Source organism: Pteropus alecto, unplaced genomic scaffold (genome assembly GCF_000325575.1).
Source record: "Pteropus alecto unplaced genomic scaffold, ASM32557v1 scaffold29, whole genome shotgun sequence".
NCBI lineage: Eukaryota > Metazoa > Chordata > Mammalia > Chiroptera > Pteropodidae > Pteropus > Pteropus alecto.
Genome location: NW_006443120.1, coordinates 1386335 through 1407287, shown reverse-complemented (window position 1 = coordinate 1407287; position 20953 = coordinate 1386335). Strand labels below are relative to the sequence as shown.

The 20953-nt window shown below is 33.1% G+C and overlaps 1 protein-coding gene across 1 annotated transcript in view; it reads right to left on the bottom strand.

Annotated features, from left to right (window-relative positions):
* LOC102878602 (ankyrin repeat domain-containing protein 26-like) overlaps window positions 1-20953 on the bottom strand; it is a 115418-nt gene that overhangs the window by 50130 nt on the left and 44335 nt on the right. Inside the window, exon 15 of the mRNA XM_025040539.1 lies at window positions 58-131. Coding sequence (XP_024896307.1) covers window positions 58-131 — 74 coding nt within the window. The remainder of the gene's footprint in view (window positions 1-57; window positions 132-20953) is intronic.

Here is a 20953-nt window from a genome sequence, read left to right as displayed (position 1 = left end):
CCTTATGAAATCATAGAAAATATGATACCAGAAATTTCAATTAAAATTTTTATGTACCTGTGGGTAGTTATATTGGCTTCCATCAAGCTTTTCTTGCTTTTCCTCCGATGTCATTTCTAAGTCTAGTTCTGCTGACAAATCCATATATTAGTTAAATCTACAAATCTTTATGAAAAACAGCAAATAATATTTTATCAATTGAGAATTTAAATTAAAATTAATCCTTATCTGAGTGTTTACCTCTTTAAAAAATACTTATAATTATCTAAAACTTTAACAAACCATTTGGGAAATAATAGATGTCACAATGTTCAAGGCATACAAACACCTCAGAAATACATTCACAAATTCATTGATGCAACATCAATGAAAAATCAATCAAAAACAAAACAAAATTTGGAAACACAGTACACCATAAAGGTCACATTATAACCTCTAACTCATAATAGTACCTTTTTAACACTCTAAGCTTCAACAGCATCGTTATTTGTAGTTTCCAAAATTACTGCTAATTTTAATGCTTTTATCAGTGTACACCCTTCCTTATATAGAAAATGTTTTTCTTAGTATTTTGACAAATGTCTTTTCATCTTTTAGGACTCAGCACTGGGCTTTGAGGATCAGAGTTATCAGAAATAGCTTTTTTAGAGATAATGTCTCTGCCGAGACATAAACTATGAGGTTAGCCAGAAACAAAGGGGTAGAAGGCAGGAAAGGCAGAAAGCTTACAAGGCTGTGCTATGAAGATAGAGGGAGAAGCATACAACAGCATAAAGCTTGTCTAATACAGATGGCGAGGCGGGCATCACCGGCAATCGAGTAATTCCAGAGGAAAGGTAGATCGTTGAAAGCTCTACAGATGGAAAGTTAGGTAGAAGTCAGATCATAAAAGGCTTATATGTAATTTTAAGATGCCTGGATGCAATATGGTTTAACCAGTGGCTCGTGGTCATATATGCATTGAGATTCATAACTCTAAATGTTGTGGTAGTGATGAACTGGAGGGGCATAAGAATAAATAGGAGACAATTTAGCAGGCAAAAATGTAAAATATAGATGATGCAGGCCAGAACTAAGGCAATGTGCTAGAAATATTTAAGATGTAAATATTTAAGATGCACTCACTATAAAATAAATCTTTATTCTATGAATAGATGAACAAATCCTGAGTACCTGGAAAACTAGACCCTGCTCATGGCTTTATAGAATTATCAACTAAGAAGTAATATGAACTATGTAAACTCTTTTAAGTTGCTTCAATTCCTTTTGTAGATTTTCTGTTTCACATATTTCTGTGTTGAGGGAGCTTGGGTATGTTTTTACAAGGCATCTGAAGAAATAAGACACCTGTATACATATGTAAATAACTTTAAATTTATGGCTTGTAGCCATTACTCTAGGAGATAATTGAAAGTCTTTTTGTAAAGACAATGTTACTACCAGAGTTAAGAAAAAGAAAGAATGTGAAACTATAGAGGTGAAAAAATACTGTATGTTTTATTACTAAAGACCTGATCATAAGACTAATAAAGGGCCCTAAATTAATGATACATTAAATGAAACACATATTAGATATAGTCAGTCAATAGAATGAGTATCCTAGCAAAATTAAAATTGGTTTTCCATGTTGTTTTTTTATTCCATATGTTGTTTATAAATTATACATCACTCTTTTAAAACAACATTTCTTGTGAAATATTTATTCATCAAAAAAAATTTTTAAAGTGACACACTATGTGGACACAGCTGAGAAGGAAGTATTAAAGAGCAAAATCTCAGAGATACCCATAACTGTTAGAAAAGCCAATTCTAAAATATATAAAATCATAGAACACATAAGAAATATTTTAATATTTGCTTTTAAAAGATGTTTTTTCAGTTACACTGAATATAGTGATAACTAATACTTGTGAATTCAGAGCTATAAAAATAAAGCCAAGAAATTATGTTTTGTGTCTGTAGGCAATCTTTAGATTTCTACCTAATTTTTCCATTTAGTCTTATAGTTCTAAATAAAATCTTGGTACCCAATGCCAAGTGTATGCTAAATACTAACCTAAACAAAATTACTCTTTTCCCTAATGCTCCTTCTTATGTAGATATGTGTCATGTTGGTTATAAGAAGAATGCCAATAGTTTGCTAAAAGCTATTCTGTTATGCTGTGGGTTGCATAGACAAAGGAAAACTAAAGTAGATTTTGCCACTAAATGATTTTTGAAAACTCAGAAGTATGGTGAAGCCCCCAGTGGTGGTCTAGGGTTGAACTCTTTTTGTTTCTTTATTACCTTCTTTGCTCTCTCTGATGTTTTCTGGTAGCCGTGATCCACACAGGTCATGGAGCCTATCCTCCGCTATTAGCAACACAGCTCCAATATTAGTCTTGTCTTTATGTATCAAGTTCATCTGTCCAAAGTCTGTGGATGCTGACTGATGTGGGGTCATCGATTGTGATACAATTGGGCATTTATCATCAACTTTCAAATCCCCGGGTCTTTGATAGGTCTCATGATAGAGGGGTAAATTAGGACGATACCAATCTGAAGAATCTGAAAAGAAAGTTTTCATTGATTAGAATGTAAGTAATGCTAATTTTACTAACCTGTAAAAATTCTTTCTCCAGAGCAGCAGTGCCACGTCCTCATCAACCCCCAAACACACTGCTCCTTCACAACGCATTTTATTTTATATGTCCTATACTTGCCATTCACATAGATAAGTTTAATAAATGATTGTCACTCAGCAATTTTTATTACATGGGGTGTTTTCCAGAAAACTTTGCTTATTAGTTAAGATTCTTCAGGGTATGATTTTTTGTTATTATCAAAATTTCTGTCTAACCATTTATTCTAAGTTTAAGTATGCATGACCAACATGGTTTGCAAAAAAATTTAATGAATGATACTACTTTTAATAAGAAACTACTTAATTACAATAAAATGGTCTTTTTTAAATCCGCCATCTTCAGAATTTACTTTCTAAGCTTTAGATAAACAGAAATTCATATGACAATGACGACCTTGGGTGATCTCATTATTTCATGTAAAAATAAGTACATCTTAGTCAGCCACAATCCACAGAGTAAAGAGTATCATGTGACAGAAAATGAGTATTCAACACACACATTTTCCTTTTTTAAAAAAATCAAATTTCTTGGATTCAAACTTTTTAAGACAAGTGAAAGAACAAAGGAACAAATGTAGAAATGAAGCTTTACAGCCAATGTTTTATCATGGGGGGGTTCTTTATAATTTCAAATCCATGAACCCCGTATTTGTTTTAAAACGGTGGTTCTCAGTATCATCTGAGAATGCCTGGAGTCCGAAGATCCATCGCTTCAGGAGGTCCAGGAGGTCAAACTATTTCCACAGGAAAGCTAAATGTTATTTATCATTTTCACTGTCATTCTAGTATAAGTGTACAGAAGAGTTTTCCACAGACATGATATGTGGTAATATCACAGCTCTATGATTAAGGGGTCATACCTCTAATGGCTAATGGAATGTGTGTGCTTGTATTTTAAATTTTTCAGTTTAATTTCAGATATGGTCTCTATCAATATGTACAACCCAATTTAAAAAATTCTTTAATAGTCTCAAAAACTATTAACACAATAAAAATATCCTAAGGCCAAAAGTTTCAGAATTACTTTTTTAAAAGAGTGTGTTTACCAAATATTCATTATGATGAATTTCTTCTGTTAATTTTAATCATTTACTTTTTTAAAAGAGTGTGTCTACCAAATATTCATTATGATGAATTTCTTCTTTTAATTTTAATCATTTTTAATCATCGAAGACACCGTAAACAACCCCCTCACACACAGCTGATTGGATGGTATAAGCTCATCAGTATGACAACATTTAGATGATATACATTTAAAACACGATAATATATAGAAACTGAAGCTTTAAGTAAAGGTTGGAACTCAAAAAATATTTTAAAATAACGAGAAGAAACATTAGCATCTAAAATTAACTTCTGGGAAATTCAAATAAGTACGAAAATTCCAGACTGAAAAATTTAGAGTACTGAACCAAAACAAAACACATCAGAGTTAAAGATTACATTTAAAATTTTTATTTTACTTATTTTGTAAATAATTTTTCTCAAACATGGATACCAAAAATGACATCTTCTTTATCTCAAAGCAGTCAAATAAATTTATAAAAAAAGAAATTAGAAATAGAAAAACAACGAGCATGTCAAATATTTTTGTTTACTCCCTTTGAGAGTTCAATTTGATTCACAAAATTTACCTGATCTGGATATTTGTATAGCCTCCATTTCTATTGCTTCCTTGGGATCAGAATCTTTCACTTCAATGGTATGCTGAATGGATTTTGAAACAAGATGATTAATAACTAATGTACATTTCATATAATTTGTGCTTAATTATCCAAGATAAAAATATAAAAGTTATTACCTTCAAGTGTAGATGTTTCTCAAGGGAATCTAAAAGTGGAAAGGGACATGTACTCAATTATGTGTGACTATGAAAGCCATCTACATATTCATGCAGAGTTAGTGTGGAGCTGAATCCTCATGTTTGGCTTTGGAAATGACTGTAGTAGCGGTTAGTGTTTTTTTTGAGGGGTAGTGAGAGAGTGTTAGAAGAGCAACATGACAGGAATATAAATCCACTATAAATACTGAAAAGAAGTATAATTTAATAAAAAGTACAGTTGAGCTTTCAAAAGTAAGGTTATGTTTCAATGATTCTCACTAAACAAGATCATTCTTCCTATACCAATGTCAACATGCTGATTAATGAGGTGAAACGTGATCTTTCATGAGAGGAATAAAGCATGACCCAGACAGGATCCATGTGAAACCTGATGATAGAATACAACAGAATATCTTGAATTGAGATCATCAGAGTCATTTATATCATTATGCTACAAGTTTTAATCATGATCATCAATGTGCCCTCTGATTTAGCAAGTACACAGTTGTCATGAGAGTTTGGTTGAATGCATAATTGATTTAGCAACTGAGAAAGTTATATGAATTGACCAGCTTGGATATACACTTGTAGAACAGTACTTAATAAAACTATTCATTTTGTCCATACTAATGTCCCCAACTGCTATGCTTAAATTTCTTCTGTCCTCTAATTTGGCCACCTCAAAGATCTTAAACCACTTCAGCAAAATGTACAGAAAATATATCTAAGAAGTAATGTGTAATGAGCTTACAACATTGAAATATGATTATTAATATAAGAAAAATTAATTGAAAGAGAAATATAGTAAAAAATCTTTTATGTTTAAAAATCAGTGTAATATTTACTAAAAGTAAAAATTTATCATTTAGGGAATAAACGCTAGAATTTCTTTTTTTATTTCATAGTTAGCTGGGCTTCGTATATCATGCTGGTCTTTAAAAAATTTTTATGAACCAGCTAACTGATCAAAAATTAACTATCTTAAAAAGTCAGCCAATACTTCTGTATTCAAACTAATCTCCTTTGAATAACACAAACCAGTGTAACATATACCTTTGATGCCTGATTATCTTAAGATGGATAAGTGAGTGGCTACAGTTCATCCCAATTTTTGAACTTCTTTCTGCTTCTAGTGTTCTCTGGAGTCTCATCTTCTGTTTCATTGCAAATATTCTAAAGCCTTCTAAAGTGAGGCCTCTCAAATTTCCTCATCAACTCTATATTTACCTAGCTAATATCTTCCTTTCTTCCCTCCTTTTGTTCACTATCTTCTTTCTTCTCCAAAAGTAATTTATATACTTTTGGTCTAGATACTTCCCCTTTTCCCATTCTTTTTGTAGATTGTCTCACCACTTCTTCCCGCCCCCCACCCAACCTCTCTTTCTTTAGCAGTAGTACCTTACATCTATCATCTCTGCTGCTTCATCCCCTTGCTTCTATTTAGCTATAATCATGCTTGGAAAAGAGAGGGAGAGAGAAAGGAATTAGGAATATGAAGACTATGAGCATGCCAAGTATCTTCTGTACTTTCTTCCAGAGTTAATATTGTTTTACAAAATTTACCTGATCTGGATGTTAGTGTATCTTTTATTTCTACTGCTTTCTTAACCACAGCATCTTTCACTTCAATGGTAGGCTGAATGGGTTTTGAAACAAATGATTAAAAATTAATGTACATTTCATACAATATGTACTTCATTATTCAAGATAAAAAGTATAAAAGTTATTACCTTCAAGTGAGGATGTTTTTCAAGAGAATCTAAAAATGCAAAGGGACATATACTCAGTGATATGTGAATATGAAAGCCAACTGTACATTCGTACTCAGTTAGTATAGAGCGGATACTCATATTTGGTTTGGGAAATGACTATATTAGGTGTTTATATTTTTGGGGGGGAGGGAGTGAAGGGAGTATTAGGACAGCAACAAGACATAAATACGAATCCATTATGAATACTGAAGAAAAACTGGAAATATAGGTTTAACAAAACATTCAGCTGAGCTTTCAAAAGAAAGGTTATATTTCCACTAGATCAGTGTGCATATACCAACGTCAACATGCTGATTGATGGGTGAAAAGTAATCTTTTTTTGAGAAACAAATCATGACCCTGACAGGATCCATGTGAAACCTGATGATAGAATGCAACAGCCTATATGTCATGCAATACATCAGAATCATTTATACCATTATGCTACAAGTATTCATCATGATCTTCAATTTGTCCTGTAATTTAGCAAGTATACAGTTGTCATGAGAGTTCAGGCAAGTGCATAAGTCATGTATCACCTGAGAAAGGATTATGAATTGACTAGCTAGGATATCTACTTGTACAATAATAGGAGAAATATTTATTTTTTTCCATGCAAATGTAGGCTACTGTTATGCCTACATTACTTGTATTCTCTAGTTTAGCCATCTTTTAAACTTTCATGATCCACTCATGCAAAAAGATACATAAAACACATTGAAGAAATAATGCGTAATCAGCGTTCGATATTGAAATAGTATCATTAAAAAGAGAAAAATTTATTAAATGGCCAAAGACATTTTAAATGTTAAAATCTTTTATGTTTTTGAAAATAACAATTTTAGCACTTAGGGAATGAACTCTATAATATCTTCTGTTTCCACAATTAGTTGGACTTGGTGTATCCTGTTGGTCTTTGAAGAACTCCTATGAACAAGCTATCTTATTTGATTATTAGCTACCTTAATATAAAAGAGTAGATGTTTCTATATTCAAATGAAACTCCTTCAAATAACAAATGCCAATGTAACATATATCCTTGATGCCTAATAATCTGGAGGAGGATAAATGAGTGGCTACAGTTTTCTCCAAGGCTTGTACTTCTGCTTCTTGTACTGTCTGGAACATCAGTAATGTAATCTTCTGTTTCAGTGCAAATATTCCAAAGTCATCTAAACTGAGGGCTGTCAAATTTCCTCATCAACTCCAAAATCACATAGCTAAGGCTATGCTTTCCTCCTTCCTTTTTTTCACCATACACTTTCCTCTTCAAAATAATTTCTAGAACTGGGGTCTTGATATTTCCTCTTTTTTCATTCCTTTTGTGGATTGTTCCCACCACCTTTATTCTCTCTCTTTAGCAGCAGTATCTTACTTATTATTTTTACTCTTTATTTCCTTGCTTGCCTTTTGCTATAAACATACTCAGAAATAAAAACAAGATAATTCTGTTTCCTGTTCCTTGAATATCTTGAACTATCTGATGGCTTTTCTTCCCACTTTCTCTGAAGAGCAGTTGATATCCTATTAACTCAGAGCATGGTCTGAAGACCAGCAACATGAGAAAAACATTAAGGTCAAATAAATCCATAATCAGTACACAGATTCCAAACTGGAAAACTTAGGGTACCAAAAAAAGAAAAAAGAGAGAGAGAGAGAGAGGGGTGGGGGTGGGGGAGTGGGGAAGACATCAGAGTTAAAGCTTACATTTTTTTTTTAAATTTTGTTTTCTTATTTGTATCAATAACATTTTCCTCAAACATAGATACCAAAAATAGAGCTCTATGTAATCAGGTGCTTCAATCTGTAATGCCTTCCCAACAGTGAGAAAAAGAGGAAGAGGTAGGACATTTTGCTATACTTCTCTAACAAGTTTTGGTGCTGGAAGCTTACTTTATATTTTTTCTGCATTTCTAATACTCTGATATGATATTTTCTAAAGAATTATTTTACCAACTTCCAGTACATGTATCTGCTTTTGTTTCTTCATTGACTCCCTATAATTTTTGCCTTTCTTATTCTTCATTTGCTTTTCTATTCTTTTCCTGTTTTTTTATTTCCTGAGTTTCCTTAGGTCTTAGAGTAATATGAAGTGGAACAAATAATGTAGGTCCTTTAGTAGCACTATCAGTTTAATCTATTGCTGATACCAGATAAGGTATACAACTGATCAATTCTCTTTTATCTTTTTTTCTTTTTTTGTCTTTATTGAAATATAATAACTAATTAGTTTCTTATATTTACATTATACTATTCAATGATTTTTTTTCACCAATGGTTGGCATATGATAATATACCAGTTTCAGTTGTACAGCATAGTGATCAGAGATCCACATAACTTACAAAGTGATTACCCCACTATATCTAGTACCTCTCTTCCCCTTACATATTTATTACATTATTAACCATCTTCCCCATGCTACACTCTACATCTCTAAGTCTATTCTGCAACTATCCATTTGTACCTCTTAATCCCTTTGCCATTTTTTTGCCCCTGCAAACCCCCATCCCATCTAGTACCTCTAAATATTCTCTGTATCTATGAGTTTATTTCTGCTTTAGTTGCTGTTGATTTTGTCCTCTAGATTCCACATTTACATGAATCATGTGACATTTGTCTTTCTCTGTCTGACCCATTTCATTCAGTGCAATACCCTCTAGATCAATGAAGGCACTGTCTTTTGCCATCCCTTTCCTTTTAGTATGTGTGTGTCTTTTAATCTGAAGTGAGTCTCTTGTAGGCAGCACATGTAGGGATCTTGTTTTCTTATCCATTCAGCCACTCTATCTTTTGGTTGGAGTATTTAATTCTTTTCCACTTGAGGTATTTGTTGATAGGAATATAGTTACTACCAATCTTTATTCCTGTTTTTGATACATGTTTTTTCATCTTAAAGAAGTCTCTCTAATATTTCCTGTATGCTGGCTTGGTGATGATAAATTCCTTTAGCTTATTTTTGTCTGAGAAGTTCTTTATCTGTCCTTCAATTCTAAATGATAGCTTTGCTGGATAAAGTTTTTTTGGTTGTAGATCTTGGATCTTCATCATGTTAAATATTTTGTACCAAGCCCTTCTGCCATGCATAGCTTCTTTTGAGAAATCAGTTGCCAGTCTTATGGGTGCTCTCTTGTAGGTAACTGCTTGTCTCTTGTGGCTTCTAAGATTCTCTCTTTGTATTTAACTTTTGGCACTTTAATTATGATGTGCCTTGGTGTGGGTCTCTTTGTGTTCCTGGTTTTTGGGATTCTCTGAGCATCCTGGGGTTTTATGTCTATTTCCTTCACCAGGTTGGGAAGTTCTCCATCATTTTTCTTCAAATAGCTCTTCAACATCTTGTTTTCCTTTAAGTACCACTATGACACGGATATTTTTATCTTAATAATGTCCCATAGGCTCCTTAAATTATTGTTATAGTCTTGGCTTCTTTTTTCTTGCCATTCTGAATTAGTGTGCTTGGCTTTCCTGTCCTCTATATAGATCATTTGATCTTCTTCCTTATTCACTTGTTTATTCCACTTAATATACTTCTCATCTTAGATATTGTGTTCTTCATTTCTGACTGGTTCCCTTTTATAATTTCCATTTCAATTTTATGTTTTTTTTTATCTTTGTTGAAGTTCTCACTGAATTCATCTACACTTCCCATAAGTTTATTGAGCATCTTTATAACCAGTGCTTTAAACTCTGCATCTGTTAGATTGCTTGACTCCATTATATCTGGATCTCTGTTCAGTTCTCTCATATGGTTTCTGTTTCTTGTCTTCCCATTTTGGCTGCCTTTCTATGTCTGTTTTTATGTACTAAGCAAAGCTCCTAAGTCTCCCTGTCTTATTTGTGTGTATTTGTGTAGTAGGTGTCCCATGGCACAGTCCTGAGAGGGGTTCCGCTACAGGCCAAATTTAGCCCAAGTCTGTGCCCCTCTGGGGCCACCTGTTAAAATTCAGCAAGCATTCTGCAAATACTATGCTTAAAGTTGCCTCAAAAGGCCACATCAGAAACTGAGGCCAGCTGCCTCCAGTGTGAGTCTAGGTTCTGCTTAGCAAGGAGTACCTGATGTGCTGAAGATATACCTGGATGGGGCTTGGGTGGGGTCCAAGTTGGGAGAGGTGGGCTTTCAGGGAATCCTCTGGGCAGAGCGACTTCTGTTATTCAGTTTGGTGACCTCACGGCTATGGCGGCACTATGTCTATGCACTGAAAGGGGGGAGTGCTCAACAGAAGAACAATGGATACCGTTGGCACTTCTGTACAGAGTGAGTCTTGCCTCGGCCCTCACTCTGACAAATCAATGTCGCCTTGTAAGTCCCTGCGCAGTTGAACCAGCTCTGGTGCTCAGAACCAGCAGGTCCATCACCACAAAAATCCGCTCACAGACATGGCCTCTTTAAGAGGTGTCTGCCGCTGCTGCTGCTGCTGCCTCTGTCTCACTCAGCTACTTGAGACCTGGCAGCCCCGCGTTCTTGCCCAGTCCTACCTCCTGCTGTTGCAGAGTGAATTCTTAGATTTCTTCCTAGTTGTATGGCTTGTTCATTTAGATCCCAGGTGATTTTTCCTCACTATTTGCTCCTTGTTTTTGTCACAACTTTGATTTGGTCGCCAGAGGGATGAACAAAGCCTCTATCATCTATGCCATTTTTTTTTTCTGCCCCCGTTTCTCTTTTCTTTCTCTGCATTTAATAGGTGATTTTCTTTGGCTATTAGACTATATGAGGATTCATGTTTTAAGCTAACATTCTGTCGATTACTTTTTTACAAAATGTAGTTCTTACCTCCTATTTGCCCATATAATATGTTTTTTCTTCTTTGATCTGCAGCTCCAGATAAGTGATCAACGTATTCCTTTGGTATGTTGGCTAAGAAATTCTGTTAAAATTTACATCAATAATAAGTTGAATTAACATTTCTAAGTTCTTTCTAAGAAAATATCTAAATTCCCTACTTTAAAAGCCATTAGACTTAAAAATAAGAGAAACATGTATTGAAAACCAAAATATTAAATAGAAAACTTCATATTACGCTCTCTAGATCAAGTCCATCTTTGGTCTTCATTTGGATACTCTCAGATAATTCAGCATGGAAGGCCAGAGTAAATACTTTCATAGACAAAATACTGATTATATGCACACATCAATAGGGAACTAACTTCAAAATATCTACTCTACTTTGCATTCCTGACAAGGCAAAAGAACATGTTGAAATATATGTATTTAAATAAATTCTTTAATAAGTGTACTTGTTCTAAATTTAAAATATTTCGAATATCAAGATTTTGTTGGTGTTAAAATCAGATTCTGATTTTAACCTTGGAGTATGTGATGTTGAGTATAAATAGATCATTGTAGGACCTGTTTCACTTATGTAAAGAAAAGCTTGTAAAGGCTTACTATTATTTGATAAATTTTTGATAGGAAAAATTATTGAACAAAATAGCAGAGCAGTAAAACTTTTCTTGAAATTATGTTTAAATAATAGCAAAAAGTTACATAGTTATGCAACTCTTCCAAAAAGTTTAGTAAGCTTTAATAAAGGAAGAATGATAATATTTATTTTTTAACCATGCATGTTTATGTATGTGTTTATGCACATTTGTTTATTTTGTATACACAACAACAATAATCCAAATTGTATGATAGTAGTTACTCCACTTTCTGTTTCCTGGTCAGTGCAAGATACTAGGGTAAATTGAGGAGCAGATGTGATCCATTGTTCTCTCTGTCTTTTTATACTTTCATGTGACTGGCTCCTTCTCATACATCACTTGGCAGTTTTTGCCACATTCAGAAAGATCTTTATTGACCAAGTAAATTATACTCTCAGTCTCATATTCCAAGTCTAAACTGCCCCAATATTCTCAAACCTAACATTGTTTATTTTCTTTATATGAAGCACTTATAGTGACTTATAATGGATTGTTGTTTGCTTGTTTTTCTGCTCCTACCACTACACCCTAACCCCTCAACTTCTAGACTTAGTGTCTATCTGTCCAGTGCATAGTTGATATTCCATAATAGAAATTTACTTCTGGTTAAAACATTTAAGATCTCATTAAAAGGGCACTCAAGTACTAAAGCACTACATATCCATAGGACAGAGCTCCCTGACATTTTTGGCTCCAAGGGACCGGTGCTCCTATGAGAGTCTAAGGCCTGATGATCTGAGGTAGAGCTGAGGTGGTGATGCTAGTGCTGGGGAGCCCTGCAAATACAAATGAAGCTTCACTCATTAGCCCGCCACTCACCTCTTGTTGTGCTGCCCTGTTCCTAACGGGAGATGGTGATCTCTGCTATAGGATATCGCGAGTAACTGTCTACTAAAACTTAACATCTCCAGAATTCAAAATCCACGTGCCCATTCTAACTTTCCCATTCTTTTCTTGATATTATTTCCATTTCATTCTTTTTCAGATTTACAAAAAGCATTCTCAAGATTTAGTTAAGTAATTAAATACCACTGTGATCGTTGTGTTTTATATTTCTTAGCACCTTTTATAGTTTACAAAGTGGTTTCACATTTTTTACCACATTCATTCATTGCACATACCTGAAAGGTAAGTATCAGTATCCTTCTTATGAATGAGGTCACTGACATTCCAACGGGTTAAAAGTAAGTTTTCCAAGATCTCATAGCTAGGAAGTGACTGATCTAGGATGTCAGCATATTCTTAAACTTCAAAGTCAGTGTTTGAACCATTAGGTATAGATGTCTATGTCTAAGAGAACACATCTTTCTTATCTCCTTTTATAGTTGTCACCTTAGATTAGCTCATGACTACAGGTATGGTTGCCATAAAGGTACTCAATGAATGCTATTTTAACTCTCCAAAACAGCTGTTCTTTGCAGAATCTACTTGGCAGTTCAAATATAATACAACTTCAAAATCATATGCATTATCTTTTCATGTTCCAAGGTATTAAAAAAACTACAATCCAAACTCTTTTTCTCTGAATCTCGTTAAGACTTTTACACAACCATTTATATCATAGAATAATACATTTGGCCACAGGTTGACCTGGAATAATTCTTTTGTTTTTAGATAAACTTAACTTCAGAACCCAAACTGATTCTTTAAGACTTTTAATCCTTTGTTTCTTATACTATGTTACCTTGAATTCATTAAATGAATCTTGCAAATTAGCAGAATTGTCTGATGAAGTATTACTGTATTTAAAAAAATAATAATAATAGACAGTACCTCAGAATCCCAAGGTGATTTTACATCTTCTGCTTCTTCTATTCCTAATGTTGATATTTTAACAATAAAATGTAAGTATAGATACATTAGTATGATTTATTAGTAGGACTTTAAGGTATATATACAAGTGTATCTCTATAAATATTTTGATAACGTAAAAGTAACAGCAGAAAAAAATTCAGAGTGTTAAAACTTTGGCAGAAAAAAAATAGTCGGTTGTAGCTGGGATACTTCTGAAGAAAGAGAACAAAAAATCATATACTTAAAGGAAATGGATCATCATACTTCAGATTGGTTTATACCACCATGTAAGAAGAGAAAAAATATATAGATAGGCATACATTACCGCTTGTATTATTTTTATGTGCTCCATCAACATAAGTCAAATTGTTCTTATTTCTTTGTTCCTGTGGAGTCCTTTCATTAATATTCATAATATTTTCTTTGTTTCCAACTGCTGGTTTTGTTACATCTTCCTATGAAAACAAAAGAAAATAAAAAGCAAACTTGAGAAAATACCGTACTTATTGACTTGCTTACTCAATCAATCAATCAGGAAGAAAATAAACATTTACTGTATCTACCAATCATAGGCACTAACCTGGGAAAAGTGGAAATATAAGTAAAATATTTCATCCTATAGTCTAAGAGTGGTAGAGACACATGAAAACAATAATAGGAAAGTATCATTTGCTACGTGTACAACTGAAGTGAAAAATGTACAGTAAGGGCATGAAAAAGAACAAGTCAGTTTTACCTGGGGAGCTCAGGAAATGCTGAAAAGATAGGGCTGTATCTTGAGAGATACGTGCGGAGTGAGGGCATGAAGGGCATGCTAGAAAGGGCAGCATGAGCAAAAGCATGAGATATGTAACAGCACAGTAAGTGAGGGCACCAAAGCAATATGGTAAGACTGGAATACTGGGAATAGGGTGGAGAGAAAACGAGAGAATCAGCCACAGCAAACAAGGCAAGTGTCATGTTGGCATATGAGTTTTACCCTCATGAATTAAGGGGGCAAAAATGAGAAGAGGAGTTACATCAGCACAAATATAATTTAGAACAGCCAATCTGGCAGCAATGTAAACATGAACATGAAAGAAACAAAACTAGAAGAGAGTATTTCAAAATTGAATGTGAGAAAATGTATTATGGTAATAAGATATAGAAAATTGTTAGTGGGTAGAAAATATTAAACTTAGTGTGTGACTGGATGTGGTGATTTCAGGGATGGTTGGAGTCCAGAACTTTTTATGCTTCAAATTTACTAGGATGGGGAAAACAGATGACAGAGCAGATTACTGGAGTCAGTGAAGAGGAAAAAAGCCATGGGCAATATATTTAGTTTGGGACATGTTAAGTTGAAGGCACTCAGGGGACTTAGAAGAAAGTTTTGGATAAATACATTTGGAGTAGGACTAGGTGACCTTATTAAGGAAAAGCACATGATGTTAAAAAAATAGGTGTCTTCAAAAGAATACTAAATTGATGTAATTAAATAATGCAAAACTACACAGAACATATGAAATTTTAAAAATAAAAACAAGAACATGGGAATAAAAACATGGAGACCAATTGTTCCATTATATATTACAAATTTCGTTTCAACAATGTAAAATATTCTTTTAAGGATCTGAGCAAATACTTATTTCTGGGATATTATAGGGAGAAGCATGTTAAGTTTAATGAAAAACATTATCATACACAAATTCATGATGTTAAAAGATGATTCTTAATTAAAAATTAATTTTAAAGAACAAGTTTTAAATTCTTAAATAGAAATGCTAATGTAACTATGAGAAATGCTAATGGAATTATGAAGCATTTTTAAGTACTACTATGATGTATGAGAGAAATATAAATCCCTATTTTTAAATTCACATGGTTTTCTTATTCCCCTGTGAACAGCACAGTAAGAGCATTAATTTCCCATCTCTTCTATTTAGCATGGTAGATAAAGATTGCAGAAAAAAATCTAATGTTAAAACATTACAAAACTATGATTATCTCAGTTGAAAATTTTAAAGTCTTCAAACACATCCATGATTACCGACTTGGAGTGAATGAAGAAAAAGACTAAAATCTCAAGTCTCCTGGATGTCACACTTTTAGATAGGAAAGAATTTTCTTCTAAAGTTTAACAGTTATGATTACAAAAGTTAAAATTTTTAAGAATAGTATTAAATGTACCCAGTGTGGGTGATAATTTAAAAAGTAAAACATCATCTTGCAGAGATAATTTTGTAGACTCCGTTGGTAATCATTCTTTGTTTATGACTTTAAAATAACAAATATTTTTTTATTAGAAAAAAGTCATAAATGGTGATTTCACTCACTTGATGTGGGAATGTTTGTCTATCAATTGTGGTATTAGCAGGAAAAGGTCAATCATTATTTTTAGCTCTGAGGGGCTTGTGAGCTGCCCATGATCTCAGAGATGTTCTATGCATCAGTATAATGGAAAAACTGCTGTCTGTTTACTCCTAGGAGACCATATAGATAATTCATGTAACTTCTACACAATGGAAATCTCTGCAGCCATTGCAAAGAACAAATATCTCAGAGATACTGTTAAGTAAAGAAGGAGAGAACTGAAGACTTGTATTTAGTGAGCCCATTTGGTTGTTTTCAAATGTATAATATCTTAATTTGATTGATTATTGTTATGACAGTATTCTTTTTTTTAGTGAGAAAAAGTTCACAAAACATCAAATAACTGTCTCAAGGCAAACAGTTCAGTAGCATTTAGGACATTCACAATGTTGTGCAACCATCACCTCTAGGTCCAAAATATTTTTATTGTCCCAAAAGAAAATCCCATTCTCATTAAATAGTCACACCGCACTCCCCCAACTACCATCCCCAGGCAACCACTAATCTGCTTTCTGTTTCTATAATTTAACTTAGTCTTGATGTTTCATATTAAAAAAATCATACAATAAAATTTTTTTAAAAAGAAACTCTACAGAAAAAAATAATGTCTATTTTTTCTTTGAGAAGGTTGTAGCTTAAAATTGATTTTCTCATTTAATGATTAGAAATTAAGAACCTCATTACATATTTCCTCTATATTTACTTTACCCCCAAAATCTAAAACAGCTATGAAGAACACACCAAATGGTAAGATAAGTTAATTAAGCAAGTTAGGTATATATAATATAGTAAGATAAGTTAGAGAACACCTGAAAAAGTAGGGACAAAAATTCATAATTTATAATAAATCTGATAAGGCCTAAAAGAGATTTCACTTTGCATTATCTATGAACAAGGCTCATGCTAAAATGAATATAAGACGTCACTGTATTAAGCTTAAAAGTGAACATTAAAGAGAGAGTTCAAGTGAAATATTCAATAAATAAAAAAAATTAAATTTTCAGTTCTTCATAAAATTCAGCAATAAGTAATTTAGAAATGTCTCAGCATTTTTTTCTTCTTTACCTGGCTTTATTTAGCATTTAAAATAAATTCTATCATATTTTATAATATAGTGAGTTCCCGCTCTTAGTTACCCCCCTCCCATTTCTGCTGTGTCTTTATAATAATCTCCTCATCTTGACTCTCTCATTAAATCTTGATGTTTATCTGGCCCTTATTAAATGAATTTTTCCTTTACCTCCTCTTTGCCTCTACATTCATCTAGCTATTCTTTCTAGTTGCTTTCTAGTTCTCTCCTTCCATAATGGCCAACCTAAGAATTGTTTACTCCCATGAAAGTTTACGAAAATCAATCCTGAACATATATCTATCTCTCTTGTTATTACACGTTTTCTATTATCATCTTGAAGACTCCCATTTCTTTCTAGAATCCTTTTTTATTACTACAGAATCAAAGGGATGATATGTAAAAAAAGCATGAGAACATTTAAAACAAAACAAAACAAACAACTTACTTTTGTAAGACCAAGGACTGCTAAAGACTTGAGTGAAGGTTTTAGAAGAGGTTCAGGTGATGGAAAATCAGGACGAGACCATCCCTGGTCTGCAGTTGATGGTTTGGGAAGGGTTTCAACCACAAATTCATTTTCAATATGAGTTTTATTGTCCTTATACAATGTTCCATTTTCTGATCTCACAATAGCATAGTTTGCTTCTGCTATGGTAAAAGCAAAGAACAGCACATGAAAATATCTGTAACTTCAAATCAGTATTAATGTAAGAAGAGATAGTCTTCAAATAGCTTACTGTTTTTTAGGTATTGGTGAACGGCAGTCATTTTCTTTGCTAAGCTTGGATTTATGACATTCTAGAAAAAAATTTATAGTTTTAAGTATCAAATTTGATCACGAGAATGATAATATTCACCATTACTCTCACCAAAGGCCAAAGGCTTTGTAATCATTCATATGTAGATTTATATCCCAGTTCTGCCACTTACAAACTTACATCTTCTCATGAGGTGAAGATTATGAGAGAGGACATAGTAAGCTCAAAAATGTTACTTTCCTGACCCATAAATAATTATTATTCAAATAGTTCAATAAATTATAAATTTTACCTCTGAGTAGCTTAGAATACTAGGGAACAAAAACTAACTTTAAATTATTTGTTATATTTTGAAATGTATTTGCATGATTTATATTTACATGAATTATTTCTTATGGGGGAAAATATGACAGTTTAATTTTTAGTAGTATCTTATAATAAGTGGGTTGGAATAGCTTTCTCTTTATCAAAAGCTAAAACCCAATGATTGTTTAAATTCAGCTCCCCTAAGAGAGAGAGAGATAAAAAAGATTAAACCCATGGGGCAATAATTAATAAATGAAAGCCAACACATAAAAAATAGTAAACCATAGCCTCATATGTTGACAACGAGGACAGATAGAGGTGGACTGAAAAAGCAGACATGGAAGAAATGTTTTAAGCAAAGAAAAAATAAACTAAACATAAAAAAAAAGTTTGAGAAAGAGGGAGAAATTTTTAAAAAATGAGATAGTCACTCAAGTACAAGTTTAAGACAATAAAAAGAGTGAATCGAACAAGTACAAGCTTAAGATGAATAAAGAAAACCATAAGTAAATAATATATGTGGGGATTTATATAAAAATATGTTTGTAATGTATCACTAATACATCAGTATTATTAGGAATATACTATGAACAAAAGATTCTGCTTATTCATTGTGTCCAAGGTATTGAAACAACCGAAGTGCCTTTCCATAAATGACTGGATAAAGATGTGGTACATATATACAATAGAATATTACTTAGCCCAAAGAAGAGGTGACATACTGCTTTTTTCAAAAAACATGGATGAATATTGAGATTATCATGTAAAGAGAAACAAGTCAGACAGAAAAAGTTGAGAACTATATGATTTCACTCATCTGTGGGATGTAAAACGAAAGTAACAAATGAACATGACAAACAGAGACTCATGGACATAGCCAACAGTTTTGTGGTTACCAGATGGGAAGAGAGAAGAAGGGAGGTAGATAAGGATAAAGGGGTTAAATATATGGTGATGGAAGGAAATTTAACATTAGTTTGTGAACACATAATGCAGTATACTTATGAAATATATTTGAACTATACACTGGCAACATATAAATTTATTAACCAATGTCACCCCAATAAAATTAATTTAAAATATTTTAAAAAATAATATTCTTTATTTTTAGAGCAGTTTTAGGTTCACACCAAAATTGAGTAGAAAGTTCAAAGCCCAAAGAAGCATCACTTGGACTGAGCATGCCCTGTACCTCTTGCTAGGTGGTCACCAGTCTGGCAATAGTGGAAGCCAGCCTCGGTTCACAGTATAGCTTCTCCCAGGGGCTGCCAAGCCCAAGACAGGCAGCTATCAACCCCAGATCACTTTATAGCTCCTACTAGGTGGCCCTGGGCTGAGCACAAGTAGAAGCTGACCTGAGTCTGCACCAGAGCCCTTCCTAAGAGGCCCCAAAACCAACACACCTAGTCCACAGCTCCAAACCACACTGGTAAATTACCCAATTAGTTCTACAGATGATACATTGAAAGAATGGACTCAGCTGGCCCCAGAGCCCTGCTCTAGTCACTCCCATTCTGTGAAGTCAGTCCACACATTAACTGTTACTACATCACTATCAATAATTACTTTAACATGTAAATAGATTAAATCCTCCAATCAAAAGATTTAGGATGACTGAATGGATAAGAGGAAAAGAGCCATATACATAAATTTAAACTAAAAAGATTTTGCGCAGCAAAGAAAACCATCAACATTATGAAAAGAACATCTAAATATTGGAGAAGATATTCACTAATGATACATTCAATAAGGGGTTAATATCTAAAAAATATAAGGAACTCGTATAACTTAACACCAAAAAGACAAACTATCCAATTAAAAAATGGACAGAGAACTGGAATAGACATTTCTCCACAAAGGACCTACAGTTGGACAATAGACATATAAAAGATACTCAAAATCATGTATCATAAGAGAAATGCAAATTAAAACCAAAATTGGATATTGCCTCAACCTGTCAGAATGGTTATCATCAATAAATGAACAAACAACAACCGTTGGCAATGATGTAAATATAAGGGAACCCATGTGCACTTTTGGTGGGATTATGCATTGGTGAAGCCTCAATGGAAAGGCTAAAGAGCTTCCTCAAAAATTTTTAAATAGAATCACCATATGACCCAACAGTCCCACTTCCAGGTACTTATCCAAAGAAATCTGAAACACTAATTTGAAAAGATATATGTATCCCTATGTTTATGGCAGCATTAGTTACAATAGTCAAGATATGTAAGCAACTAAGAGTCCATCAATAGATGATTGGATAAGGAGAGGTGATATATAACTACAACAAAATGTTACTTGACCACGGCAAATCTTACTATTTGTGACAATATTGATAGACCTAGACAGTATTACGTTAAGTGAAATAAGTCAAACAGAGAAAGACAAAATCGTATGATTTCACTTATTTGTGGAATTTGAAAAACAAAATAAATGAACAAACAAAAGAGAAACAAACTCATACATACAGATTGATGGTTGCCGCCAGCTGGGAAGGGGGTTGGAGGGCTGGTTGAAAAATTTAAATAGATGAAGAAGTACAAATTGGCAGTTACAAAGTAATCAGGAAGATGTAAAGTACAGCATAGGGAGTATAGACAAAAATATTATAACAACTGTGTATGGTCTCAGGGAGAACTAGAATAATTGGAGAGATCACTTCATAAATTATATAAATGTTAAACCACCAAGTTGTATACCTTAAACTGACATAACATTGAATGTCAACTGCAATTGAAATAAAAAATTTAAACAACCACAACAAAATTTCTGATTCTGACATTTTACCAACTCTGTTTCTAGAACTGGTTATTATTTTAAGCAAAACATGCATTCTTCAATTAGACAAAGACTTTAAAATTTAATCTGAATGTAATGATTTAGAACACAGTGGCATCCCTTTGTAATATGGCTTTTGAGAAAGAGGACTTAAATTTCTAAATTTCAACAATTTCTACTAGTCTAAATACAGTACCCAGAGCAGAAATAGAGAAAAAACTCCTTCCTAACAACTGTATTACACCAAAATATAACTGTAGTAAAAAAAAAAAATA